This window comes from Hypanus sabinus, chromosome 6 (genome assembly GCF_030144855.1).
Source record: "Hypanus sabinus isolate sHypSab1 chromosome 6, sHypSab1.hap1, whole genome shotgun sequence".
Taxonomy (NCBI): domain Eukaryota; kingdom Metazoa; phylum Chordata; class Chondrichthyes; order Myliobatiformes; family Dasyatidae; genus Hypanus; species Hypanus sabinus.
In genome coordinates, this window is record NC_082711.1 from 31,792,286 (window position 1) to 31,818,952 (window position 26,667).

A 26,667-nucleotide genomic window follows, 5' to 3' on the forward strand; every position below is an offset into this window, starting at 1 on the left:
ATGTCTCACTCCACACGCATGAGGCATTTATATGAGCTGCAGCTGAATCAAAGAATCATAAGTATACAGCAAAGACGCTCATCCAGCCTATGCCACTTCCTTCCTGACTTTTATATTTATCTGCCTATTTACTCCCCGATTCTTTCTGCTCACCCACTTTCTCCTTCTTTGTAAGCCTGACAAATAATGTCCCCTTAAGTTCCTATTCAATTCTATTGGTCGTACTGTTCAAATGTGCTTGTGCTGTAGTCACTGAAAGCCAACATGCTTATGCAGCAAACAATTATGTTCATATTTAGAATGAGAGGATTTAAACTCAACAGTAATGAACTATGTCTTATTGCAATTGTATAGTACCTTGGTAAGCTCACACCAGAGTATTGTGTCAGTTATGGTCTTTTTAATAAAATGGATGTACTGTACTTGCCATATAGAGAGCTTGGTGAAGATCACCCTAGAATGGTACTAAGGAATATTTGGTTTGTTGAATGAGAGATTGAGTAGAGAAGATCTGATTCAAAATTAGGAAATTCCTACAGGCGCTGACAACCTGCATACAGAGGAGTGGCGCCACAGGTAGAGAGGATTGTAAAGGGAGCTTTGGTTACATTGAGCTTCATAAATGAAAATATTGGGTGCAAGAGTTGGGGTGTTATGTGAAGCTCGAGTTGGAGTATTGTGTGCAGTTCTGGTCAACTGCTTACAGGGGAAATATATGAATAAGATTGACAGATTGCAGAGAAAATTTACAAAGATGATGCTGGGACTTGAGGACCTGAGTTATAGGGAAGGTTTGTATAGGTTAGGGCTACTCCCTTGAGTGAGGAAAATGAGGGGAGATTTAATAGAGGCATACTAAATTATGCTGGGTATAGACAGGGTGAATGGAAACAGGCTTTTTCCCCTGATGTTGGGTGAGACTGGAACTTGAGGTCATGGGTTAAGGGTGAAAGGTGAACTGTTTAAGGGGAACATAACGAGGAACTTCTTCAGTCAGAGGAGAGAGGGTGGAATGAGCTGCCAGTGGAAGCAGTGGATGTGGGTTCAATTTCAACATTTTAGAGAAATTTGGATAGGTACATGGATGGTAGGGGCATGGAGGGCTACAGTCTGTGTGCAGGTTGACGGGTCTAGGCAAGGCAATAGGTTGGCATGACCAGATGGGTCAAAGGGCCTGTTTCTATGCTGTATTGTTCTATAACTCTAATAGCCTAGAATCAATGGTCACAGTGTCAGAAATCATCAGTAGTTGGTCAAGGACTTAGACAATGAGGGGGGAATGGTGAACCTTTGGAATTCTTTACCACAGAGGGCTATTGGAGTTTCATTCACTGAATTCACCCAAAACTGAAGCTGATAGATTTCCAGAAACAAAGAGAAGTGCCATGGAGATAGGACCAGTGCAGAAAGATGGCTTTATTGAGAAGGTCAGCAATGGTTTAGCAAATGGTTGAACATCCCATTCTTGTTCCTGCTTCCTATGTTCATATGGAAAACCTAACGTCATATAAAATATTTCTAGTAGTTCAATACTAAAATCATTAAAATACTAATATTGGAAGATTTCTGTAGGGAAGCAATGAGATCGATACAGAAACCTCTCCAAATAACAGGTCAATGATGTATGAACCAAAATAGTTTTCTCTCAATAAATTACACTGGGAAACAAAAAAGGGTTAAAATATTTAAGCAGCTTGGATTTTTCAAAACCTCTTATTTTAACCACATCATCACGTAATTTAAATTAAACAGTAAAACAATTTATGTTCCAGCAACACTTGAGCAAATAACATATATTTATAAAACATTATTCTATTACAATTATAATGAAATTTTATTAAAAGAGCATTTGTAGAACATTTAACTAAGGAAGAAATTGCCTATAATGTAAAAGGTAATTTCAAGGGATATAAATTGAGCTGAAAAGCTTCAGGCTGCAAGTTTTGAGGATTCCTGATATTAACAAGACTATATGTGGAGAATATTGATGTGACTGCTTTCAGGTTGCAGTGCAAGTTTCACATATGAATTGTCAGAAATAATTTTCACTAACTGACTACTTGGAAGGAATTCTTATCACAAGGAAACCTCATTGTGACATTTATTAAAGTACTGATAGGTTCCCTCAGGGATATATATTTGCAGTTGTTAATGTGCAAATCCAATAAACCATATTTTATTGAAGAAGTAATGTTGAATGGGAAATTTCCTGCAAATATTCTACAAGGCTTAGGAGTCCCATGAGTGACCCATCAGTGTATTATTAGGGCCTGAGCATGTCTGTTGCTGTAGGGCTTAGATCAAGTTACAATCTGACGGAACAACTCAGAATTGCGTCATCATCTCAGGGTTGTATGTGGCGAAGTGTAGGTACATACTTCAATAATAAATTTACTTTGAACTTTGATCAGGCAGGGCTTTGGCCCAAAACAGCGACTTTCCTTGTCCTCCCACAGATGCTGCTCGACTTGCTGATCTCCTCCAGCAAATTATTCCAGCATCTGCTTTCTCTTGCGTTTACATCAAACTACTTAAGTCAGTAGATCATAGCAGTAAGTACACTTCAGAAGTACTTCATTAGTTGCAAGTAGTTTGGTATGTCCTCATGTTGCGAAATTAGCAACTTATAGCTAAGGGAACCGAATCCAACTTTGCTGATGAGCCTAGTACAGATAGGTTAATAACAGGGAAGAGATGTAATAAGGCTTCAAAGGATATGGACAAGGTGAAGGGCTGGTTCAATATAATATGGAAAATGTGAGGTCATCCATTTTGGAGAATAAAACATAAAAACAGCATTTTTAAAAAATGGTATAAAATTGGTAATACTGATGTTGAAAGTGTTCTTGTGCAACAAACCATTGAAAGCCTCCATAAGTGAGCAGCAAGTTCGTTATTTGGAGGTCTGAATACTGCAATTCTTTGGTGCCTTGTTGAGACTGCATTAGGAATGCTGTGTACCGTTCTGAAAAATAACTTACTTACCCCGAAGGAGTGTAGAGAGCCTAGCTAGGTCCAAGGGTTGGCATATAAGGAGAGACTGGGCCTATATACTGTACACTGGAGTCTGGAAGAAGAGGTGGAGATCCCATTGAAACTTGCAGAATTCCTCCAGGTTTGAGATACTGGATGTAGGGAGGAAGTTCACCCTGGTGGAGGAGTCTTGAACCAGGGGTTGCAGTGTGAGAATAAGGTGTATGTTGTTTAGCACTAAGCTGAGGAGATATTTCACTGGGAGGATACTGCACCTTTGATACTCTCAGCACAGGACCACAGAGGCTCAATTCATTCGAAACAATGATATATAAAAGAAATCAAAATGATATATGCAGTAGATTCCCGTTAATTCGGACACATGGGCACCATTACATTTTGGTCCAATAATGAAACTGCCTCAATTAGCCTGAGTTTCATGGAAATGGTTGAAAAGGTATAAAGAAGACAAACTACTGTTCAACTAGGTAACAAATTATATTTTTAAATAAAATACAGAATAAATTAGAATAATACCAAAACTACTACTATACTATAAAACCCTGTGTTAATTCTTAATAGTTACCGATGGAGGAATTCATCCAATGTACGCTGACATGTTCTTTTGTTTGACGGCAAATGAACAAAATCAGCGCAGACACCGATTGCTCTAAGCATGGTGTAATGTCTAACAACCACATGATGTGCATGTGACTGACACAAATTAGAAAATGTACAGCAATAGTCTCCTCCTCCAATTAAGCAACATAGTGTCCCAGATAAAAGAGGAGAATCCTGACTAGTTTCTCAATTTGATTTTGTTCATTAAGAGCAGTTCCAAATTAGTGGATACCCCGATTAACTGATGGACCAATTAACTAGAATCTACTATATATTATATAATTTCCTTAATATATGTACTGTATATACAATATATAGAACAATATATATGCATATGTATAAAAATATATACATATGTAAGTGTATATATGTGTGTGTGTGTGTGTATATATATATATATATATATATATATATACATACATACACACACACACACACACACACACACACACACACACACATATATATTGAGGTAGGCTAAAGGATGAGGGGAGATGGGGAGATCTCAATGAAAAATACTTGATACTGAATGGCCAATACAAAGTGGATGGAGGGATGCTTCCATTAGGAGGAGAGCCTAGAATCTGATGGCATAGCCTCAGTATAAAGTGACATGCTTTTAGAGCTGAAATGTGGAGGAATTTCTTCAGCCAGAGGGTGATTAATCTGTGGAATTCCTTGCCACAGCGGGCCGTGGAGGCCAAGTCATTTCAGACCAAATGACTTGGAGTAAATTGTGTATTTCAGACAGGGATTGATAAACTCTTGATTGGTAAGGGAGTTTAGGGTTACAGGAAGAAAGTGGGAGAATGGGGTTGAATGAAATCAATCATGATTGAATGGCAGAACAGACTAGATGGGTTGAAGTGCCAAATTCTACTCAGATTCCTTATGATCATGGATGCAAAAAGAACAGAGATTCAAGTTGAGGATCGTAGAGTCGTAAAGTTGCAGAACACAGAAACAGGCTCTTAAACCTATCATTCCCATGTTGACCTACTGCTCATTCAGCCTCATTACAACTCTGTCCTTCTGTGCCTTAATGGCTAGGATGATGATTAAAACCAGCGAGAACTGAAAACCTCAGGAGTGAGTGGAGATCATGGCGTTTAATAATGAGGCAACGGATATGTAAGCAATGCTGTTTTTCCACCTCAGAGTGTGAACAATCAAGTACTGATCCTAAGGTAATTAAAGGTAAATATTTCAGATTCGGTCGCCATGGTAGCAGTTAGCACGATGCTATTGCAGCTCAGGGCATTCTGGAGTTCGGAGTTCAATTCTGGTGCTGTTCTGTAAGGTACGTCCTCCCTGTGGAATGTGTGGGTTTCTCCGGGTCCTCCGGTCTCCTCACACAATCCAAAGATGTACTGGATAGTTTAATTGGTTACTGTAAATTGGAGGGTCAGAGAGATCTTGGGGTCTGTGTCCATAGGATACCCAAAGCTGCTGCGCAGATTGACACTGCTGTTAAGAAGGTGCATGGTGTGATGGCCTTCATCAACTGTGAGATCGAGTTCAAGAGCCTGAGGTAATGTTGCAGCTAGGTATGTCCTTAGTTTGACCCCAATTGGAGTACTGTGTTCAGTTCTGGTGATCTCGCTACAGGAAGCCTATAGAGAGAGTGCAGAAGACAAGGATGTTGCCTGGACTGGGGAGCATGCCTTATGAGACTAGGTTGAATGAACTTGGCCTTTTCTTGGAGTGAAGGAGGATGAGAGGTGACCTGATAGAGGCGTAGAAGGTGATGAGAGGCATTGATCTTGTGGATAGCCAGAGACCTTTTCCCAGGGCTGAAATGGCCAGCATGAGGGGGCATAGTTTGAAGGTGCTTGGAAGTAGGTACATAGGGGATGCCAGCAGTAAGCATAGTTTTAGTAAGCATAGGGGGCATAGTTCTAAAGAGTTTGGAAAGTAGATACAAGGGGGATGTCAGAGGTAAGTTTTCCACACAGAGAGTGATGGGTGTGTGGAGTGCACTGCTGGTGATGGTGGTGGAGACGGATACAATGGGGTCTTTTAAGAGACTCTTAGATAGGTACATGGAGCTTAGAAAAATAGAGGGCTATGTGGTAGGGTAATTCTAGGCAATTTCTAGAGCAGGTTACATGGTCGGCACAACATTGTGGGCCAAAGGGCCTGGAATGTGCTGTAGATATCTTTGTTCAGTGATTAGGTTAGGATTAATAGGGTTTGTCTAGGTTGCTGGGGCAGTGTGGCTTGAAGGGCTGCAGGGCCTTACTCAGCACCGTATCACTAAATAAATAAACAAACAAATAAATCTGAAAAAAAGAGAGAATTCTGACAATACTCAGGAGGAGTGAAGGAAAAAATAAAGTTAACATTTAAAAGAAATGATCCTTAATAAGAATGTAGGTTATTAACTCAGTTTCTCATTCTCCCAGGTGCTGCCTGACTTGCTGAGCGTTTCTGGCATATTGTTGCGGAGTCTTAGAGTTGAAGATCAAACAGGCAAATTACTAACTGGAGAATCCCTTTCTTCACAATGCAAGTCATAATCCTGTAAGTAATGGCTTTTATACGATGCTATTGTAAAAGTTAATTCATAATTGTGTGCATTTGAATAAATTAATACCTCCACTAAAAAACATACAAAGGTAGTGGCTGAAACATGATGTAGGCTTACAATTCAATGGGCTCTCTACGGCAGCCCTGATATAATTTCAGCTGAGCAACTTGCTGAATTCCTAGGTCATCATGAATCGTCATTTCTAGCTATGTTAGCTTTGATGATCTGTCGCCAGAATTACTGCAGGATTATGGTAGATCCCACATGGAATTTCAGAATCTAAGACTTGTTTCCTTATACTGCCAACAATAATTTCTAGACTTATATTATGTTGCCAGTAGCTGTGAAGTCTAATGCCAAGTACAGAGATGTTTTGTTAGAAACAGTTGTACACTGGGGTTCTGAACATTAAATCTGTTCTCTCACTTAGAGCAGTAATTTGATCTTTCCTCTGCAACTCTGCATTCATTCCAAACTTCAATGAGATCCAACCAGTTTAATTGAAGATGCTAATATGAGTATGAACATCCACCATTTGCTTTCCTCAACAACGAACTCTCTGCTGTAGTTCACTTAATTAACTCGCAGATGCCAGTATGACTTTGGGAGTGCAATGGAGGCAGGACTACGGTAGAATTCAATGAGCATAGCGATGTTATTTCACCATCAATGGGGACTCTGGAATCAATGCACAACCGAAAATTTTGGAATCACTCAGCAGGCCAGGCAGTATTTGTGGAATGCGAAGCAGAGTCAATGTTTCAGTCAGTAATTTGAAATGTTGACTCTGTCTCTCTCCCCCACAGATACTGCCTGATGTTATGAGCATTTTCTGCAACTTCTAGCAAATACAGATTTTTTTTGCTTCAATTACTTCGGAATTACTTTGATATGCAAGTTAGCATTGTTACCGTTTTGCTGACTGCTGCTAATCCTGATGCAGGGTTTCAACCATCCTTCTGCCTCCAACATTTGCTGCGCATTACAGCATCTTCAGCCACCTAAGTTCCCCTTGCTTCCATCTTCAATGTCTCTTTGAACTAGGAGAAGCCAATTGTGCTGTCATGAGAATTCCAGATACAGGAACACTCCAATCACCTGGCATCTAATTATTTGGCAATCCTATTAGTTGGGCATCTGGCTCCCTCATTGGTCTGGAATGTAAACAGGAGGTCCAGGGTGCAAGGAGGAGTTAGCAGCAAGAGCTTGTATGTGTGGTCCAGGACCCCTGGGCAACATGGTACCATAGCAGTTAGTGTTACACAATGACAGCGCCAAAAACAAAGGTTCAATTCTGCCACTGTCTGTAAGGAATTTGAACATTTTCCCTATGACTGCATGGGTTTCTTTCCGCTGCTCTGGGCTTCCTTCATATTCCGAAGACATATGGGTTAATTGGTAACATGGATGTAATTGGGCGGCGTGGGCTCGTTGGGCCTGTTACCATGCTGATTTTCTAAATAAAATAAGCAACAGCAGGAAGGAACTTGGGTACATTTGCAGCTGAGCTGGGACCCAGAGGGTCTGTATATTTTCCGCCTCACATAAACATAGAATTATAGAAACGTACAATACAGACATGGGCCTTTACAGCCTCCTTCATGCACGAGTCCAATTTGCCTGCACTAGGTCCATATCCCTCTGCTCCTTTCAGCCCAAGCACCTGTCCAAATGATTGGTGGTTGCCTGGAATGTGTTGCCAGGGTGTTAGTGGAGGCAGAGATGACAGAGACATTGAATAGGTTCTTAGACAGGCAAGTGAAAGTGCAGATAATGAAGGGATATTGTTCATATACAGGCAAAAACAGATGGTGTAACTTGGCAACATTAACTTAATAAGCTTGGCACTAGATGATGAGCTGAAGTCCTGATCCTATGCTGTACTGACATGTCTATGTTCTGTGTCAGTATTGGTCGATCTACAGCACATGCCATCACCAGATCACATAATTCTTACCTTGCCATACAGCTTTGCCCATTGGGTATAAAGTGCACGCTTACAGAGTCTGGACGAACAGCCCAGGTCCCCCTTTCCTGTTGTAGCATTAACGATCTCCAGGTCGGAGTCTCCCAGAGTCCAGTTTACGCTGAAGCTTGGGGACTTTCCCTGCTGGCGAAGTCCTGTGCTATTGACCCCTGCAGGAACACCAAAGCAAGTGCAATCAGTAAACAAGCAAAGCCTGAATCAATGAGCCTACTGGGAGGTGAAATGCCAATATCTTTGATTTCTTTAGTGACACATAGAAAGACAGCTTTGTTTCCCCAGGGGTCGAAATTGCTGATTCCATTGCAAATGCATGTATTATAAGAGAGTACTTTGAAACATAAGTGGATAACTGATTGCTGGAGCACAGAACTGAACCTGGACATATCCTGTACCTTATTAGAACTTGTTCTGCAACATTTTAATGGAGTGTGCGTGTTATTTTAAGGAGTCTTGGTATTGAAACATTACTTACAAAAGATACTAAATAGGAGAGAAAGCATTTTAATGCCTTTTAGTTTTCCCTTACATCTACACGTTTCCAGGTTCATTAAGCAATTAGTGATCACTGAATGTCACTGTAAAGCGTATCTTGATATGATAGGAGCAGCACCTGTCCTCTCTTAAACAGAACGCCCAGAGGCCAATCTTATGCCTTGATGAGCAATCTCTATTTCCGCAGATATTAACCCAGCCTTGTCCTCTTTCATAGGGCCCTGGTCACAAGGGCTCCGCTTGCTTATGAGTGCAAACTTCAAACATTTCTAATGTGCTAAAGTGTGTGGAACCTTAAAACCACAGAGGAAGGTTAAACTAGGTTCTCTGTCTGTCTGTCTCTCCATATGTAGTACAGTACTGTACAAAAAATCTTAGGCAAATATGTATATATAGCCAGGGTGCCTAAGACTTGTGCAGAGTAGTGTATTTGTCAATATGGAGTGGAGAGAGAGTTTGTAAACCTGGTGGGAGCAAAAGATGTTGGAATTGGAGAAGGTGGAGCCTGTGGGAGGGGAGTGGACAGGGAGCAGAGTAGGGGGTGTGGGGGTGGCATGGGTGCAGACACACCCATGAGGTACTGATGCACCATCAATAACTCACTCTGAGACGTAAGGCGAGGTATCGGCTTTTATTGACTGGAAGAAGGAACCAGAAGTGAGTGACCATCATACTACGTCCTGCAGACTGAGGCCGAGCATCAGGCCTCAGATCGCCTTTATACAGGGGCCTGTGGGAGGAGCCACAGGAGCAGTCAGCAGGGGGCGTGTCCAGACAGGCACACGTAGTTCACCACAGGTACACACTTCCCTGAGGCACCAGGCAAGGTAACTTGATTTCAAACAATTAGTTTAGTGATCATTATAGAATGTCTCTCCGGTGCTTCCAACTCCCTCCGCTCTCCCTTCCCCCTTTCCCAACCCATGTTTCCCCTCTCTCTGCCCCCTTCTCACTCTCAGTCCACAATAGAGACCCATATCAGAATCAGGTTTATCATCACTCACATATGCCATGAAATCTGATTTTTCTGTGTGACAGCAGTACAGTGCAATACATAAAATTGCTACAGCACTGTATAAAGTTATTAGGCACTCTAGCTATATATATGTGCCTTAGACTTTTGCACAGTTCTATACATATATACAGGCAGTCCCCGAGTTACAAACGAGTTCCGATCCTGAGTCTGTCTTTAAGTCAGGTTTGTACGTAAGTCGGAACAAGTACATCCAGTATTATCCCGAGGTCCACTGGGTCCTAAGAACCACAGCACTAAATTCCCAGGGTCCGAAACTGCACCGCACTGAGACAGGTTAAATGGCACAATTGGGGGCTGTGCAGGGTTAGGGTATTTGATCCTCCACAGTAATCCGTGTGGGAATTTAAACTGGAGGTGGCAGTATTTTTTTTACGAGGTTGAGTTGTGAGCTCGATATCAAACCGGCAGGTATGGTATGGGAGTCACTGGATCGACATCAACCTGGCACAGGAGCGGTCTGTTACTAAATTGAACTTGGGAACCTCCATTCTCTAGCCCGGTGCTGATCTGACTGCGCCACCAGCTGACCGGAATGGGGGGGTGGGGAGGGGTCAGGGTGAATCTTACTAAGAAAAATTTAGGCCAAATACAAAATTAAACACTCAACACAATGTCAATGGCAACGACTTAAAATGGCAGACGACGTCGCAATCCAACTTAAAATGGCAGACAGCGTTCTCCTTCCTTGGTTCATAAGTACAAGTCATCCATAAGTCGGACGTTCATAACTCGGGGACTACCTGTATATGGATTTTAGTAAGCTGTTGATAAGGTTCCACATGATAGGTTCATTCAGAAAGTCAGGAGGCATGGGATCCAGGGAAACGTGACTTTAGCACTGGCTTGCCCATAGAAAGTAGAGAGTGATGGAAGATTATGCCTGGAGGTCAGTGACCAGTGGTGTTCTGCAGGGATGTGTTCTGGGATCTCTGCTCTTAGTGATTTTTATAAGTGACTTGGATGAGGAACTGGAAAGGTGGGTTAGCAAGTTTGCAGATGACTTGAAGGTTGGTGGAGTTGTGGATAGTGTAGAAGATTGTCGTAGGATACAACGGGACATTATCAAGAAGCAAAGCTGGGCTGAGAATGGAGATCAACCCAGAGAAGTGTGAAGTGATTTACTTTCAAAATATTGAATTTGAAGGCAGAATTCAGGGTTAATGACAGGATTCTTAGGGGTGTAGAGGAACAAAGGGATCTTGAGATTCACATTCATGGATTCCTCAAAGTTGCTGCTCAATTTGTTAGGGTTGGCAAGAAGGGCTAGTTGGGGATTGAGCTCAAAGGTTGTGAGGTGATGTTGCAGCTCTATAAAGCCTTGTTTAGACCACATTCGGAATATAGTGTTCAGTTAGAGAGAGTGCAGAGGACATTAGCCAGGATGCAGCCTTGATTAGAGTGAAGTTTTATGAGGGTAGGTTGAGCGAGCCAGGGCTTTTCTCTTTAGAGCAAAGGAGGATGAGAGAAGACTTGATAAAGGTGTACATGAAGATAAGAGGCATAGATTGAGTGATCAGCCTGAGAGCTTTTGCAGGCCGGAAATGGCTAATTCGAGGAGGAATAATTTTAAGGTGATTGGAGGGAAGTATGCGGGGGGGGGGGGGGGGTGCGGAATATCAGAGATAAGTTTTTTATAGAGAGTGGTTTTTATAGAGTCTTTTATAGAGAAAGTGATTTTGGTACTAATTTTGTATCCAAATTTGGCAATGATTTAAAAATAGATGGGTGGTCGGGTGGAGATAATATCTCTCTCACAGGAGGTGTAAGGTGCTCCTTCACTCAGCTACCCTGCAGCTCACCCTTGGACAAGATGTAGCACCTGCTTAGCCTTCCCAATCAGGGTCACCTGAACCCATGGGAGCTGGTGGTGGATGGTTGTATGAGCAGCTGGTGTATATCACAGGTCCTGGTTATGTGACCACTGACACCAGTCAGTCAGTCTCTGAAGAGCATTGATAATGGCTGGGGTCACCCGTCTTGTAAAGACACTTCCCAGAAGAATCACTTCTCGAGAATTTGCCAAGAATAAATCATGGCCAAGACCATGACTGCCCACATCATAAGGCAGAGCACATGATGATGATGATAAAAATAGAGATATAGAGTTATACAGCACAGGAACAGGCCATTCAGCCCATCTCATCCTTGGTGATCAAGACATCTACTTGAACTACAAATAATTTGTGAGAGAAACCAACTGGGTCAAACAGCATCTGTAAGACGAAAAGAATTGTCAACATTTTGGGTCAAAACCTGGCATCAGAACAAAGCAGACAGCTTGTTGCTCCAGATTCTAGTATTTAAAGTCTCTTCTGTCTCCTATCAATCTGAGTTGGTCCATTTGCCTTCATTTGGGCCTGCTGGGCCTTTCCTGTCACCGTACTGGATCTCTAAGTGAAATAAAAATAAAGATAAGTAGAAGGCACATTCAGATGAGGATGCTGCAACAGGATTCAGATGGGTTGAGTGTGTGGATAAAAATGTGGCAAAAGGAATTTGGTATGAGAAAGTGAAAGGTTATGCGCTTTGGTAAGAGGAATAAAAAAAAGCAGACCTAGCAAAATGGAGAAATACCAAAGATGAATGAAGTACAGAGGGATCAAAGTGTTCTTCAGTGTGAACAAGGAAGTGAAATGAGCGGTTCGGAAACCAAGGAGCAATAATCCTTTTTTTGCAAAGGAGTTTAGAAATAGGGAAGCATTGTTAAAGTTGTACAGGATATTGGTGAAGTCACATCTGAAGTTTTGGTCACCTTATTTAAGAAAGGGGATAATATCATTTCAGGCTTCCAAAAGAAATCTATCAGGCTAATCCTTGGAATGAGAGGATCCCTCATCTGAGCAAATTAGATTTAGAAGGATGGTGAGTGATATTAGCTACCATAAGGATTGAAAACAAGTGACATGATGGAGGAGATGTCAAGGTGTTTCCACCAGGTGGAGATATAGTTACAAGATTAGGGGGTGGTCACTTACAACTAAGGAACAGAGAAATTTCTCCTCCCAGAAGATTGTGAATCTCGGGAATTTTCTACCCTAGAGGTTCGTGGAGACCAGATCACTGGAGATGTTTAAAGAGGAAGCAGATATATTTTTGAGGACAGTAAGGGAACTGGTATGGTAGAGGAAATGAGGCCTGGGGTCATCAGCCATGATCACTTGAAAGGCAGGGCAAGCTTGAAGGTCCAAATGGCCTAATCCTGGTCTACTTGCTCATGCTTTTAATTGTGTAAAAAGTTCGAACGAAGGGTTATATGATACAACTGACCAGATGGACCACAGTGCCATGTTTTGGAGATCTATGAATGCTTATAGCCTTTGTATTTTTCATCAAATATTACAAGTATGATTCTAAGTGTAAGCCTTCCATTGTTTCTCTCCAGTATTTTTCCCAGAGAATGGCCAAGATCTAAAGCTGGTTCCCTGATATGATGGACATTGATTCACTGAATTCCATAAAGCGAGGACTGGGCTTTTATTTGGATGAGGCAAATACTGTATAAGCAAAGGACATCCTACAGGGAATGAGGGCTAGAATAAAACCATGGACTAGTTTCCAGTACCTAGAAACATGGGAGAGGAATTTCCCAGATGTTCCTCACCATGTGTTTTTTAAATTTCATCTAAGAAATTATGATGGAGAATCCATAAATTTCAATATCTGGGACTTCACAAAAACACTGAGTGAACCAGTCTTTCTTTGTACACCAGTGTGGAAATGTTTTATTAATACCACGTCCATTGTAGATGAGTACTAGGTCCCGGGAAGATGATGTGTGAAATTTTAGAAGTGGCTATGAGCAGCAAAAAAACACTTGAGGGAAGTCTCACCATCATTGAATGACTTGTTTGGTTCTGGCTTTAAGGAGTTATTTAGAAGATAATATGACGAAGCCGAATCAATGTTGCTGTGAGTTCATTTATTAACCAATGCTCTTACTAACTTCATTTCATCTCATGAAGGCATGGAGATGGGTAATCCTCCTACTCTGGTCATCCGATGGAAAAACCCTTACTTAACATCAGGAAATCTAAACAATAGAGATCTGTTAAATTGAGTCAACATGTAATGTGTTGATCTTAAAAAAAAAGTCACCATTGTCTTTGCTTACGTTCTAAATTTTATCTTCAATTTTCTGAAATTATTCAAGAATGTGAATATGAAGTAATAAAAGTTGCCAATACCCCCCTTAGTGCCCAGAAAGAAAATTGTACAAAAGCACGAGATTACTCAAGCGTTATTCAACATCGGTTTTCCTTGTGTTGTTTCAATGCAACATTAGAAAGCAATGGTGCTTAATAATCCCAGACCGTGTGGAATGCATAATTGTCAGTGCTTAATTTGGCTTCAGTCCAAGTAAATTAAAATTTCAGTAATATACTTATGGAGGGAAGTGTTGAGCTCAGTAGGATAATAAGCTTTATAGAGTAACCATTAACAATAAAATTCAGAGGATGAAAATTCAAAGCACATCACAAGTTAAAAATAAGAATTTGGATTTTAATAGCTGGCTAACAAACTGCTGATATCAGTAAAGGAGGATGAAAAGCAGTGTGTATTTTCACATCTCTAGAACTACAGTGGTTCAGAAAGGCAACTCAATACCACCTTCGCAAGGGCAATTGTGGAAGGGCAATTAAATACAGACAGCTAGTGAAGCCCACATTCCTTGAATGAATAAACAAAAATTGGTTCACCAATGTCCTAAATGGAAGAATATTTCCTGCCTTTACAGGTGTAGTCTATTCGAAAAGAAATCCCGCAGATGTTAGAAATCTGAAATAAAATGAGAAAATGTTGGGAATACTCGGCAGGTGAGACAGTATCTGTGGAAAGATAATAAGATTTCCCAGATTCCTCTGTCCTACCACATTCGTCGGTGCTGAGTGTTCACCATGTAAGTCCTTTTTGATTTAACGCCCCAAAGCGCAACAGCTCACATTGAATTGCATTAAGTGCCATGTGACTTTTGACAGTTTGTCCAGATCCCACTGCAAACTTTGACAGCCTCCCCTCCCCCCACCCCGGCCATTGAGCCTCCATTCTTGTTTTCTTCTGCTAATTTGCTGACCCAGTTTACCAGATCACCATCCATAATCCTCTTACCTCTCTTTTACTCAGTCTTATCATTTGTTTCTTTACCCTTTTTCACGTCCCTTCTGACTATCCCCTCTCTGATCTGAATGACCAGTCCTCAGCATGAATCCTCAGCTTTATCCCCTACGTACTCATCTCCGTGAATTCTAAGTGCAGTCTTTCTTTCCTCGTCTTCGTCTTCATGCTCACTTCTCCTGCCAGATATCTTCATCCTAGACTGTCTTCAGAATACCGCATCCATCGGGTGCAGCAGTCTTCTTTTTCTCAATTGCTCACCTTTCAGCTAATAATCAGTTTCTGAGAACCAAAGTGGGTAACCTTATACTTATCCATCTTAAGTTGTATATTCCCACTCACCCAACTTGCCTAAATCACACTGGAGACTCTTTGCACCCTCCTTACATTTCACATTCCATCCCTCCCCTACTCCCAGACTTATGAGAGCTGCAAGCCTGGAGACATAGAATCATAGATTGGCTCATGAGCCTAACTCCTCCATGTAAACCATGTGGCTCACATATCTCTAAACCTTTCCTATCTATGAACCTGTCCAAGTGTCTTTCAAACATTATAGCTGTATCTGCCTCTGACATAACCCCCACACTGTGTGTGACAAAGCTGCCCCTCAGGTTGCTTTTAAATATTTGCCTTCTAAATTTAAAACTCTCATTAAAGATTCCCTATCCTCAAAAAGCCTATAACCATTTATCCTATCTACATCTCTCTATATCATCACCCCTCAGCCTCTTATGCCTGAGAGAAAAATTAGAAATTTAGACCTTAGGATATAGGAGAAGAATTAGGCTATTTGGCCTAATGAGTCTGTTCCACCATTTCATCATGGCTGATCCAATTTTCCTCAGCCCCAATCTCCTGCCTTCCCTCTGTATCCCTTCATGCCCTGACCAATCAAGAATTTATCAACCTCTTCCTTAAATATACATAAAGACTTGGCTTCCCCAGCTGCCTGTGGCAATGAATTCCACAGATTCACCACTCACTAGCTGAAGAACTTCCTCCTCATCTCTGTTCTAAAAGGACGCCCCTCTATTCTGAGGCTGTGTCTTCTGGTCTTAGACTCTCCTTCCACAGGAAACATTTCCACATCCACTCTATCAAGATATTTTACCATTCAATAGGTTTCAATGAAGTCACCCCTCATTCTTCTGAATTCTAGAAAATACAGGCCCAGAGCCATCAAAAACTCTTCATATGACAAGCCATTCAATCCTGGAATAATTTTCCTGAATCTCCTTTGAACCCTCTCCAGTTTCAGCACATCCTTTCTAAGATAAGGGGTCCAAAACTGCTCACAATACTCCAAGTGAGGCATCACCAGTGACTAATAAAGTTTCAACATTACATTACATCTTTGTTTTTATATTCTAGTCCTCTTGAAATGAATGCTAACATTGCATTTGACTTCCTCACCACAGACTCAACCTGAATATTAGCTTAAGGGAATCCCTTTGCACCTCAGCTTTTTTGTATTTTGTCCCCATTTGAAAATAGTCAACCCTTTCACTTCTTCTACCAAAGTGCATGACCATACACTTCCAGACATTGTATTCCATCTGCAATTTCCTTGCCCATTCACCTAATCTAAGTCCTTCTGTAGCCTCTCTACTTCCTCAAAACTATCTGCCCCTCCATCTATCTTCATATCTTTTGTAAACTTTGCGACAAAACTATCAAGTCCATCATCCAAATTATTGACATATAATGTAAAAAGAATCGGTCCCAACATAGAGACCCCTGTGGAAAATCACTGGCCACTGGCAACCACTCAGAACAGGCTCCCTTTATTCTCACTCTTTGCCTCCTGCCAATCAGCCACTGCTTTATCTAAGTTAGAATCTTTCCTGTAATACCTGGGCTTCTAGCTTGTTCAGCAGCCTCAAGGTGGTATCCCGTCAAAGGCCTTCCAAAAATCCAATTACACATCAACCAATTCTCCTTTGTCTATCCTGCTTGTTATTTTTTCAAAAAATTCCAACAGGTTTGTCAGGCAGGATTTTCCGTATGTTGTTTTATCATGAACCTCCAAATACCCTGAGACTTCATCCTTAAAAATCAACTCCGACATCTTCCCAGCCACTGAGGTCAAACTAACTGGCCTATAGTTTACTTTCTTCTGCCTCTCTCCCTTCTTGAAGAGTGGAGTGACATTTGCAATTTTCCAGTCTTCCAGAACCATTCCAGAATCCAGTGATTTTTAAAGATAATTACTAATGCCTCCACAATCTCTTCAGTCACCTCTTTCAGAACCCTGGAGTATACACCGTCTGGTCCAGGTGACTTATTTACCTTCAGACCTTGCAGTTTCTGAAGAACCTTCTCTCTAGTAATGGAAACTTCACACACTTCATGCCCCCTGACGTGCTGAACTTTCACCATATTGTTAATGTCTTCCACAGTGAAGATGGATGCAGAAAGTTCTCTGATCCAAATCATTGAAATGTATGATGAATAGCTGGGATCTAACCACTGATCCTTGCATCACCCAGTAGACAGAGCCTGCTATATAGAACATGTTACAATGATAAAAAATACCAAAATTCCAATACCAATTTTCATGTGGACCCATACCTGTTTTTCACCTCTCTTTCGAGACACCTCTATTTTCCTGTCAGGAAGTGACAAGTCCAGAGCCACTTTGACTCACATCATATTTTCTGTGAAGACACCTTTCCATTCGCCAAGTCTCTCTGGCTCCATCAAATCTGCTTTGATGATGATGACTTCCCTTCCAGTTCTTTCCTGACGTTATCCCCCTCTCTTAACTGTTGCTTCGCCTTTTCCATAGCTGACAGGAGTCTTAACCATGTCTGTTTGATTTTCCACATTTCTGCCTCTCTTCCCAGTCTGGTGACGGGTTGGACTCCTTTGATTGTCATGTACAATGCCAGCAGCCTCCAATTCAATGGACCACTTCTGTGATTCCTGTCACTTACAATCTAATAACATCATCAAGCTAATCTTTCCCTCCCTATCCAATGTGATTAGTCTCTCTATGGCTCCCTGATTCACCCTTCCATCCCCACCAATCACTCTCATTCTCATCATAATTTCTCATGCAATTGCAGAATATGCAATATTGAATTGAATTGAACTGACTTTATTTCTTACATCCTTCACATACATGAGGAGTAAAAATCTTTACGTTATGTCTCTGGCTAAATATGCAATGTGCAATCATAGTAATTTATAATAAATAGAACTATCAATGCAACATAGAAAATACACAAATCAACGTGAGTTCATCAGTCTGATGGCCTGGTGGAAGAAGCTGTCCCAGAGCCTGTTGGTCCTGGTTTTTATGCTGCAGTACTGTTTCCCAGATGGCAGCAACTGGAATAGATCGTGGTTGGGGTGACCCGGGTCCCCAGTGATCCTATGGTCCCTTTTTACATACCTCCCTTTGTAATGTCCTGAATCATGGGAAGTTCACAACTATAGATGTGCGGGGCTGTCTGTGCCACTCTCTGCGGAGTCCTGCGTTTAAAGGGAGGTACAGTTCCCATACCAGGCAGTGATGCAGCCAATCAGGATGCTCTCAGTTATGCCCCTGTAGAATTGGGGGGGCCCATACCAAACTTCTTCAACCATCTGAGGTGAAAGAGGCACTGTTGTGCCTTTTTCACCACACAGCTGGTGTGTATAGACCACGAGATGCTCAATGATGTGGATGTCGAGTTACTTAAAGCTGTTTACCTCTCAACCCCAAAGCCATTAATATCAATAGGGGTTAGCCCATCTCCATTCCTCCTGAAATCCACAACCAGCTCCTGTTTTTGCATCTTTGAGGGAGAGGTTGTTTTCTTGACACCACTGTGTCAGGGTGATGACTTCTTCCCTGTAGGCCACCCCCTTATTGTTTGAGATAAGGCCAATCAATGTAGTGTCATCGGCAAATTTAATTAGCAGATTGGAGCTGCGGGTGGCGACACAGTCATGGGTATACAGAGAGTAAAGGAGGGGGCTTAGTACACAGCCCTGAGAGGCTCCTGTATTGAGAGTCAGAGGGGTGGAGGTGAGAGAGCCCACTCTTACCACTTGCTGGTGATCTGACAGGAAGTCCAGGATCCAGCTGCACAAGGCAGGGTCAAGGCCAAGGTCTATTGCATCGTCTGTCGATCGGTTGTGTCAGTAAGTGAATTGTAGGGGGTCCAGTTTGGGTGGTAGCAAGCTGCAGACCAGCCTCTCAAAGCATTTGCTTATTATTGAGGCGAGTGTGACTTGATGCCAGTTGTTCAGGTACGTTACCTTGGTCTTTTTTGATACAGGGACAATGGTGGATACTGAGTACTTGCCCTGGGATGCCGTCTCGTCCCGCAGCCTTGCGACTGTCCACTCATTGGAAACATCTGCGTACCTCAGCCTCAGAGATGACCGGGTTGCAGGTTGTAGCGGTGGCTTTCTTCGGAGGCTCAGAGTTAGCGACATCGAACTCAGCGTAAAAGCCATTGAGCTCATCTGGGAGAGAGGCTGCAATGTTGGGGGGACCACAATGTTTGGCTTTGAAGTCTGCGATGATATGCAGCCCTCGCCGTAAGTCACGTGTGCTATTTGTAATGAATCTTGACTCAATCTTGTCCCTGTATTGTTGTCTTGCAGCCTTGATAGCTTTGCGCAGGTCATAGCTGCTTTCCTTGAGCTCCAGCTGATCGCCGGCGATGTAAGCTCGATGTCACACTGTAAATGCTGCTCGCACCAAACTATTGATCCAGGCTTTCTGGTTCAGGAAGACCCTGACTGACTTCTGGGGGACAACATTGTCGATGCACTTCTGAATGAAGCACATGACTCCCTCAGAGAATAACTGCTTTTTGAAAAATTCTCTTTCTTTCTTGACCTTTTCCGAGGATCGTTATCTTGTTGTGGAGGAATGGCTGGTGAGTTCCTGGGTTCCCGAGAGCAATGCTGTCCAGAGCTTACTGTGGCTCCTGGTAGGGGATTCTACCCATGATGGCTGCGTTTGCATTAGTCTTCCCTCACTAACCAAGGGAATAACCCCTTGGGAGAACATCATACTTGACTTAAGTGATTGCCCTATTACCACCTTTCTTGATGTCCATGGACCCAAAAAAGCAGTAAATCTCTTTTCCCCCTCTCAGTTTAAATATTGCATTCATTGCTTATGACATGGTCTTTATTCCCTGGAGAAATCAAATGCAGATTGGGTGACTGCTTTACACAAAACCTGTTCAGTTGATGAAAATGATCTTCAGCTTCCGTTTGCCCATTACTTTAATTCTTCACTCCACTCCCACTTGACTTCACTGTCTTTGGCTCCTTCACTGATTCACAAAGCCGAACTTGAGCGCAACCAACCATATCTCATTTTCTGAAGACATGTGTTGCTGCTCTTGAAACTTAGCGTCAAGTTTGACAATTTCAGATCAAATTCAGCCTTTCCAGTTCAAATCAGGGAAGTCCATTTCTGATGAAAATGCATCGGCTTGCAATATTAACTTCACTTTACTCTCTCCATGACCTGACCTAACCTGCTGAGCAGTTTTCAGATACCCAGTAGTACAAATGTTTTTATATCTTAGAGTTCTGGTGTTGCTTTTTTTTTCTTTTAGAGTTTTCTTAGAATTCTCTTAGAATTCTTAGAATTTTCCTTCAGTTCTTATGCCTCAGAATAATTCAAAATTATTCACCATTCTCTCTCAGCTGGCACCATCAAAATGTGTCCATCAGTCTACTCCTTCCATCTTTCCATATTTCTTCTGTTTGCTCCTTGTCTCACTTTTCCCCACAACCTTCTCTAGTTCTGGTGAAAAGTCATTGACCTGGGACATTAACCATTTCTCTCTCCACAGAGGATGCCTGATCTGATGAGAATTATCTGTTGTTATTGTGTCCACGTTACTTCATTCCAAACACACTCTTAATTCCCCTCTGATTCTTTGTTTATGGAGCATCTAGGGAGGGACTAAACTGGATGAAATCGAGCAAGACTCAGAATGGCTTACTCATGCATCTGTAATTTTGCCGACGGGTCAGTGTTACCCTCTACAGTGCCGATTTTGCTTTGGAGAGAGGGAGAGAGAGAGTAGGTTACTGGAAAATGTGGGGGAAGTGGGATTGCTCTGTGAACTGGCATGGAATTGATGGACCAGATAATCTCTCATGGGAAGATATGAGAAAGGCAAAAGATGAAGGAATTATTGAGTGAAACCTCTGCAGGTGGACCTCCACAGTGTGACGCCACGAAGGGATTTTATGTGGGAGTAACAGTTTCACAGCTCCACCCACCTGGGCTTTATCTTGACCTCAGGTGCCACCTGGGTGAAGTTTGCACACACTCCCTGTGACAGCATGAATTTCAACCGGGTTATCCAGCTTCCACCAGCATCCCAAAGACATGTGAGTTGGTAGGTTAGTTGGCCACTATATACTGCTCCTAGTGCCGAGGTAAATCTGGGTAGAGCTGGTGGGAATGTAGGAATAAAATGGCAAGTGCTTGATGATCATCACAGATTCTATGGACTGAAGGGCTATGGATTTTCGTGCTGTGGGGCTCTATTTTGGGCAGCAGCGGGGCAGGTGCCACTTGAGTGTGGCAGTTAGTGCATTGCTACACAGTGCCAGCAAGCCGGGTTCAATTCCCACTACAGTCTGCAAGGAGGTTGTATGTTCTCCCAGTGACCACGTGGATTCCCTCCCACATTCCAAAGACGTGTGGATTACGTGGTTAATTAGTCACATGGGTTTAGTGGGGTGGCGAGGGTTGATTGGCCCAGAAGGGCCTGTTATTGTGTTGTATCTCAGTAAAATAAAATAATTATCAGGTCCCTTGAGAGTGCTGACATTCACATTCACAATATACTGCTGATAGCTGGGAAATCCAGTGGCAAAAGTCAGTTGAATTAAATATTCCAAGGAGTTTTGACAAAATTTACTGCTAATAAAGCACACACAGAATTCATATTAAAATGAAACCTCAATTTATTAAATTAATGTACTCGGTGACTATTCAACAATGGCTTTTTTTTATTGTTTCAATGCAACATTAGAAAGCCATGATGCTTAATATTGCAAAATTGAGTGTTCTACTCAAGTGCCAGCGATTCATTAATTTGGCTTCAGTCCAAGTAAGCAATTATCTCTAAAATGTGAATTAAACTTAAATTAAGAACTTAATGACTGACATTTTAAAGATAATAGAAAAAATTATGTTGTTCTGCAACAGAGTGCATGGGTTAGAAAGTAAAGCATAAACCTGAAACTTATTTTAATTTTAACAGAGGTCGAGAGTTGGGGGGCCGTGGGTGAGGGAAGCTAAGTCATCTGGTTTCTGAAAACAGGTGTGGGGATTGTGATTAACTCCTGCCCATTTACTGACTCATTTAAAACAGCAAAAGAAGACCACTCACCCCATTGGGTCAAATCCTACAAATCCATTTCTCCTATCTTCATTTCCTTGTAGCCCTGCACCTTATTCTCTCTCTTTTTTTCCAGCAACACTCTATTGTTATTTCTGACCCCTTAATCACACCAAGTCTACAATTAGAATACAAGAATCTCTTCGAGATGTGGGGGAGAACTTGAGGAAACCACTGTGGTCACGGGGAAGATGTGCAAACTCCTCCTAGGCAGAACTTTAAGTGAAGTCTGAACCTGGGTTCATGGATCAGTGACCTACAGTACAGTGCAAAAGTCTTAGGCACGTGCATAGCTAGCGTACTGTACTGTAGTAATTTTATGTATTGCACTGTACTTCTGCCGCAACAAAAAAACAAATTTCATGACCTATGTGTCTCTTTTCATACACTTTGTGAGTCTTTCTTGTGGACTATGAGTGGGAAGGGGCCAGGGAGAGAGGAATCATGGTTGGGAAAAGGGGAAGGGAGCAGAAAGCTGTAATGATCAATGAGCTGACGGTTTAGAATCAAATAACCCTGCTTCGTGTCTCTCAAGGCTGGGTGTATCTGCACCCGTGGCCACACCCCGCCCTTGGCACTCCTTCTTTGCCACCTTTTCCACGCCCTTCCCATGGCGCTCACCAGTCCCAGCATCCTTTGCTCCCACCAGATTTACAAGCTCACACTCCGCTCCACGTTGACAGACATAGTACTGTGCAAAAGTCTCAGGCACCTGAGCTATATATGTGTGCCTAAGAATTTTGCACAGTACTGTAGCGGTATGAAATGGTATATCACCAAGTGATCCTGACTGAAATGCTTGCAGCACACCATTTTCCTGCTGTCAGCTTATTAAGTTTTCCTTTGCAATCATGCCAACCAATTTGTTTCTTGGCTGCAAACATCAGTTGCCCAATATTGCAATTTGCTCTGGGCTAGCAATGTATTGCTTAAAACTGATCTGGACCTTTTGAAGGGGAAGTGCACTATGCCTGGAAGGGTAATGGCAATCATGCAGAAAGAGAAATTGAGCTGGGAAATAGTGAAGGGCAGCACAAAATGGGGGAATTTGGTCCCCTGTGTTTCTGGGCTATTAACTCCGGGTCTGGAAGTGTAGCGGCTATGTTACTGGACTAGCAGTCAGAGTTTTGGACTATTGTTCCACAGACATGATTTAAAATCTCTCCATGGCAGCTTGGGGACTTAAATTCAAGCAATTAAACAAACTTTAATTTAGAAAGTAAAGCTAGCCTTAATAACAGTGTCCACAAAGTTGTTAGATTTTCATAAAATATCCATTAGATTCACTCATGCTTCAGAGGAGAAATCTGCTCTTCAACCTATAATGCAGTTTCAATCCCACCAATGTGGTGCATAGAACAACACAGGACAGCAGAGCAAAAGAACAGGTCTTTCGATCCATCATATCCCCACCGTCCATGATGCCAATCTAAACTAAAATAGTCTATATCTCTCTATTTCCCGCCTGTTCGCATGTCTGCTAAATGGCCCTTTATCTTTGCTTTCATGTCCGCTTCTACCTCCTCCCCACGTAGTGCATTCCAGACACCCACCACTCTCTGTGTAAGGAACACCTTGGCCGACATATTTCCTTTAAACCTTACCCCACTTCAAACCTGGGAGAACAACTTGGACCATTTACCTTATCTATGCCTCTCACAATTTTATATACTTCCATCAGGTAGGCCTCAGCCTTCAGAGAAAACAGTTCGTGCTTGTCCATTCCTCCTTATTGGTAACCCACTCCAATCCAGGCAATATCTTTGGGAAACTTCTGCAAAGCTCTTACATCCTTCCTATAGTGTTGCAACCAGAACGATAGACCATACTCCAGGTGTGGCCTATACAGCTGCAACCTAGCTTCACAACTTTTACACTTAATGCCCTGACTGATGAAGGCAAGTATGTCATTCAACAAACTATCTACCTGAGTAGCCAATTACAGAGATCTATGAACTTGTAGTACAAGAGTCCTCTGTAGATAAAAAAAAGTTATTTTACAACAGAGTGCATGGATTAGGAAGTAAAGCTTAAAACTTAAATATGAAGGCAAGCTAGCCAATAATATAAAAGAGGATAACAGATATATAAAGAATAAAAGAGAGCTGAGATTGGGTATCAGACCGCTGGAAAATGTTGCTGGAGAGGTTGTAATGCGGGACGAAGAAATGGCGGACGAACTTAATAAGTATTTTATGTCAGTCTTCACAGTGGAAGAGACCAGCAGTATGCCAGAAATTCGAGAGTGTCGGGGGCAGGACTGAGTGGAGTTGTTTTTACTAAAGAGAAGCTGCCTGAGTAGCTGAAAGGTCTGAAGATAGATGAGTCACTTGGACCAAGTGGACTACACCACAGGGTCTGAGAGAGGTAGTTGAAGAGATTGTAGAGGCATTAGTAATAATCTTTCAATAATCAGTAGATTGCAGAATAGTTCCAGAGGACCGGAATATTGCAAATGCTACTCCACTCTTTAAGAAGGGAGGGAGGCAGAAGGAAGGAAATTATAGGCCTCATTTCCACCCAAGTTTTTAACTGATTGCAATATCCCTTGACAACATCCTTCACTATCAGTGATTCCACCAATTTTCTTTGATGCTTAGCCGTTTTCTCAGTCCAGACAGGTACAATCAAGGATGGATATTAAACGCTGCCATTGACCGTGTGGTCCATATTCTATAGTAGTGAAAGTGGAGTATGGGAGAGAAGTAGACGTTTAAAAGATAGTGAAAGGTCAATCCAAACTCTCCAACTCTGGGGATGTGGCAACAGTGAAGCAAGAGTTTCAATAACCTCACGTGATTTGTCAGAGTCAACAAAAATATTCACAAATTCCTAATTGCCTCCTTCAGGCTCTGTATAATTTACCACCCTCCATCACACATCTGCCAACAATCAGTAGAGCCATAAAGCACGACAGCACAGAAACAGGCCCTTTGGCCCGTCTAGTCTGTACTGAACTATTTAAACTGCCTACTACTATCGAATTGCAGTGAGACCACAGCCCCCTGTAACTCTATCTTGCATGTACCCATCAAAACTTCTCTTGAGCATTGAAATCGAGCTCACATGCAGCCCTTGTGGACCTGCATTTCCAGATCCCTCTCTTCTACCACACGACTCAATGCTTTACCATCCACTGTGTAAGTCCTACCCTGGTTAGTCCTCCCAAAGTGCAACACCTCATGCTTGTCCACATTCAGCTCTGACTGCTGCCAGTTCAGTGGCTTCACGCATTCAGCACTCCTGCAAGCTCATCACAACCAAATCTTTCCAACCACTGATCAGCTGACAGCTTTTTGATCATGTCACATGCACTGGACATAGAACTGTTCTGTCCAGTACAGGCACTGGCCACATTCCCTTTCCATTCGCAGGAGAAGCTCCCACACAATCGGAGGTCTATCCCAATGGTTGTAGGTTTGTCTGTATAACCCAACACACACAGAGAGGAGGCAGTGAGAAACACAGACAACTACGCCATGATGGCAAGATGGGACACAGGCTTATTGAGGATCTGCATGAGTTTTTAGAACTCACATGTTGCTGATAGGTTGGGGAGGGGAAATAAGCAACAGTATGTGATAGGGGTTCAGGTGTGTGGGAAGAAGATCATAGTGAGTAAAGATGAATTCATCCAATTCTATTTTGTGGAGAGTTGCAAGTCTGGTTGTAATTGGTGTACGTTCCTTAGTCTTGACTTGGTGTCTCAGGTTTCCACCTGTATGAACCAGCTTCTCAAATACACCTAAGAAAATAAGTGTTGTTCAGGAACCAGCCTTACAGGTGGAATCTCACAGTCAACCGACATCTGTTCAGTTTAAGAGGATGGAGACAGATTCATTTCCTTTCACTTATTTGCTTACCGGATATGAATGTTTTTGGCAACATTTATTGTTTATCCCCAATTACCCCAAAGTGGAATAGCAATAAAAAGCAACCCAGCTCGTGAGTTTGGAGTCACAGCTGGGCCAGACAAGATAAGAATGGTAGATTGCCTTCCCTGAAGAATATAAGTGTACCAGGTTGCTTTCTTTTAACCTCTGTAACCATCCTGTAGTTTTATGTTCACTGGTATCGAGATTATTTTATTTTCAAACTTAGGTTTTATGTAATTGCTTAAATTTCATAAAATATAATACCTAGGAGTGGAATTTTACCATTCAGCCCATCGAATCTGCTCTGCCATCCCATCATGGCTGATTTGTTATCTGTTTCAACCCCATTACTTTGCTTTTTCCACATAAGCTTTGATGCCCTTACTAATCCAGAACCTATCAACCACTGCTTTAAATGTATAGTGACTTGGCCCCACAGCCATCCATGGCAATGGATTCCACAGATTCCCTATCCTCTGGCTAAAGAAATTCCTCCATTTCTGTTCTAAACAGACATCCTTGTATTCTGAGGCTGTGCCCTCTAGGGTCCTAATTTCGTCCACTATAAAAGCATCCTCTCCATGTGCACTTTATTTAGGTTTTTCAACATTAGATAGGTTTCAGTTAGATCTCCTCTCATTCTGGTGAGTACAGGCCCAGAG

At 42.1% G+C, this 26,667-nt stretch overlaps 1 protein-coding gene across 2 annotated transcripts in view; it reads right to left on the reverse strand.

The window, feature by feature from the left end:
- adarb2 (adenosine deaminase RNA specific B2 (inactive)) overlaps window positions 1-26,667 on the reverse strand; it is a 794,386-nt gene that overhangs the window by 17,369 nt on the left and 750,350 nt on the right. For both annotated transcript variants that reach the window (XM_059971913.1, XM_059971912.1), the window contains one exon: window positions 8,082-8,260. In XM_059971913.1, coding sequence (XP_059827896.1) covers window positions 8,082-8,260 — 179 coding nt within the window. The remainder of the gene's footprint in view (window positions 1-8,081; window positions 8,261-26,667) is intronic.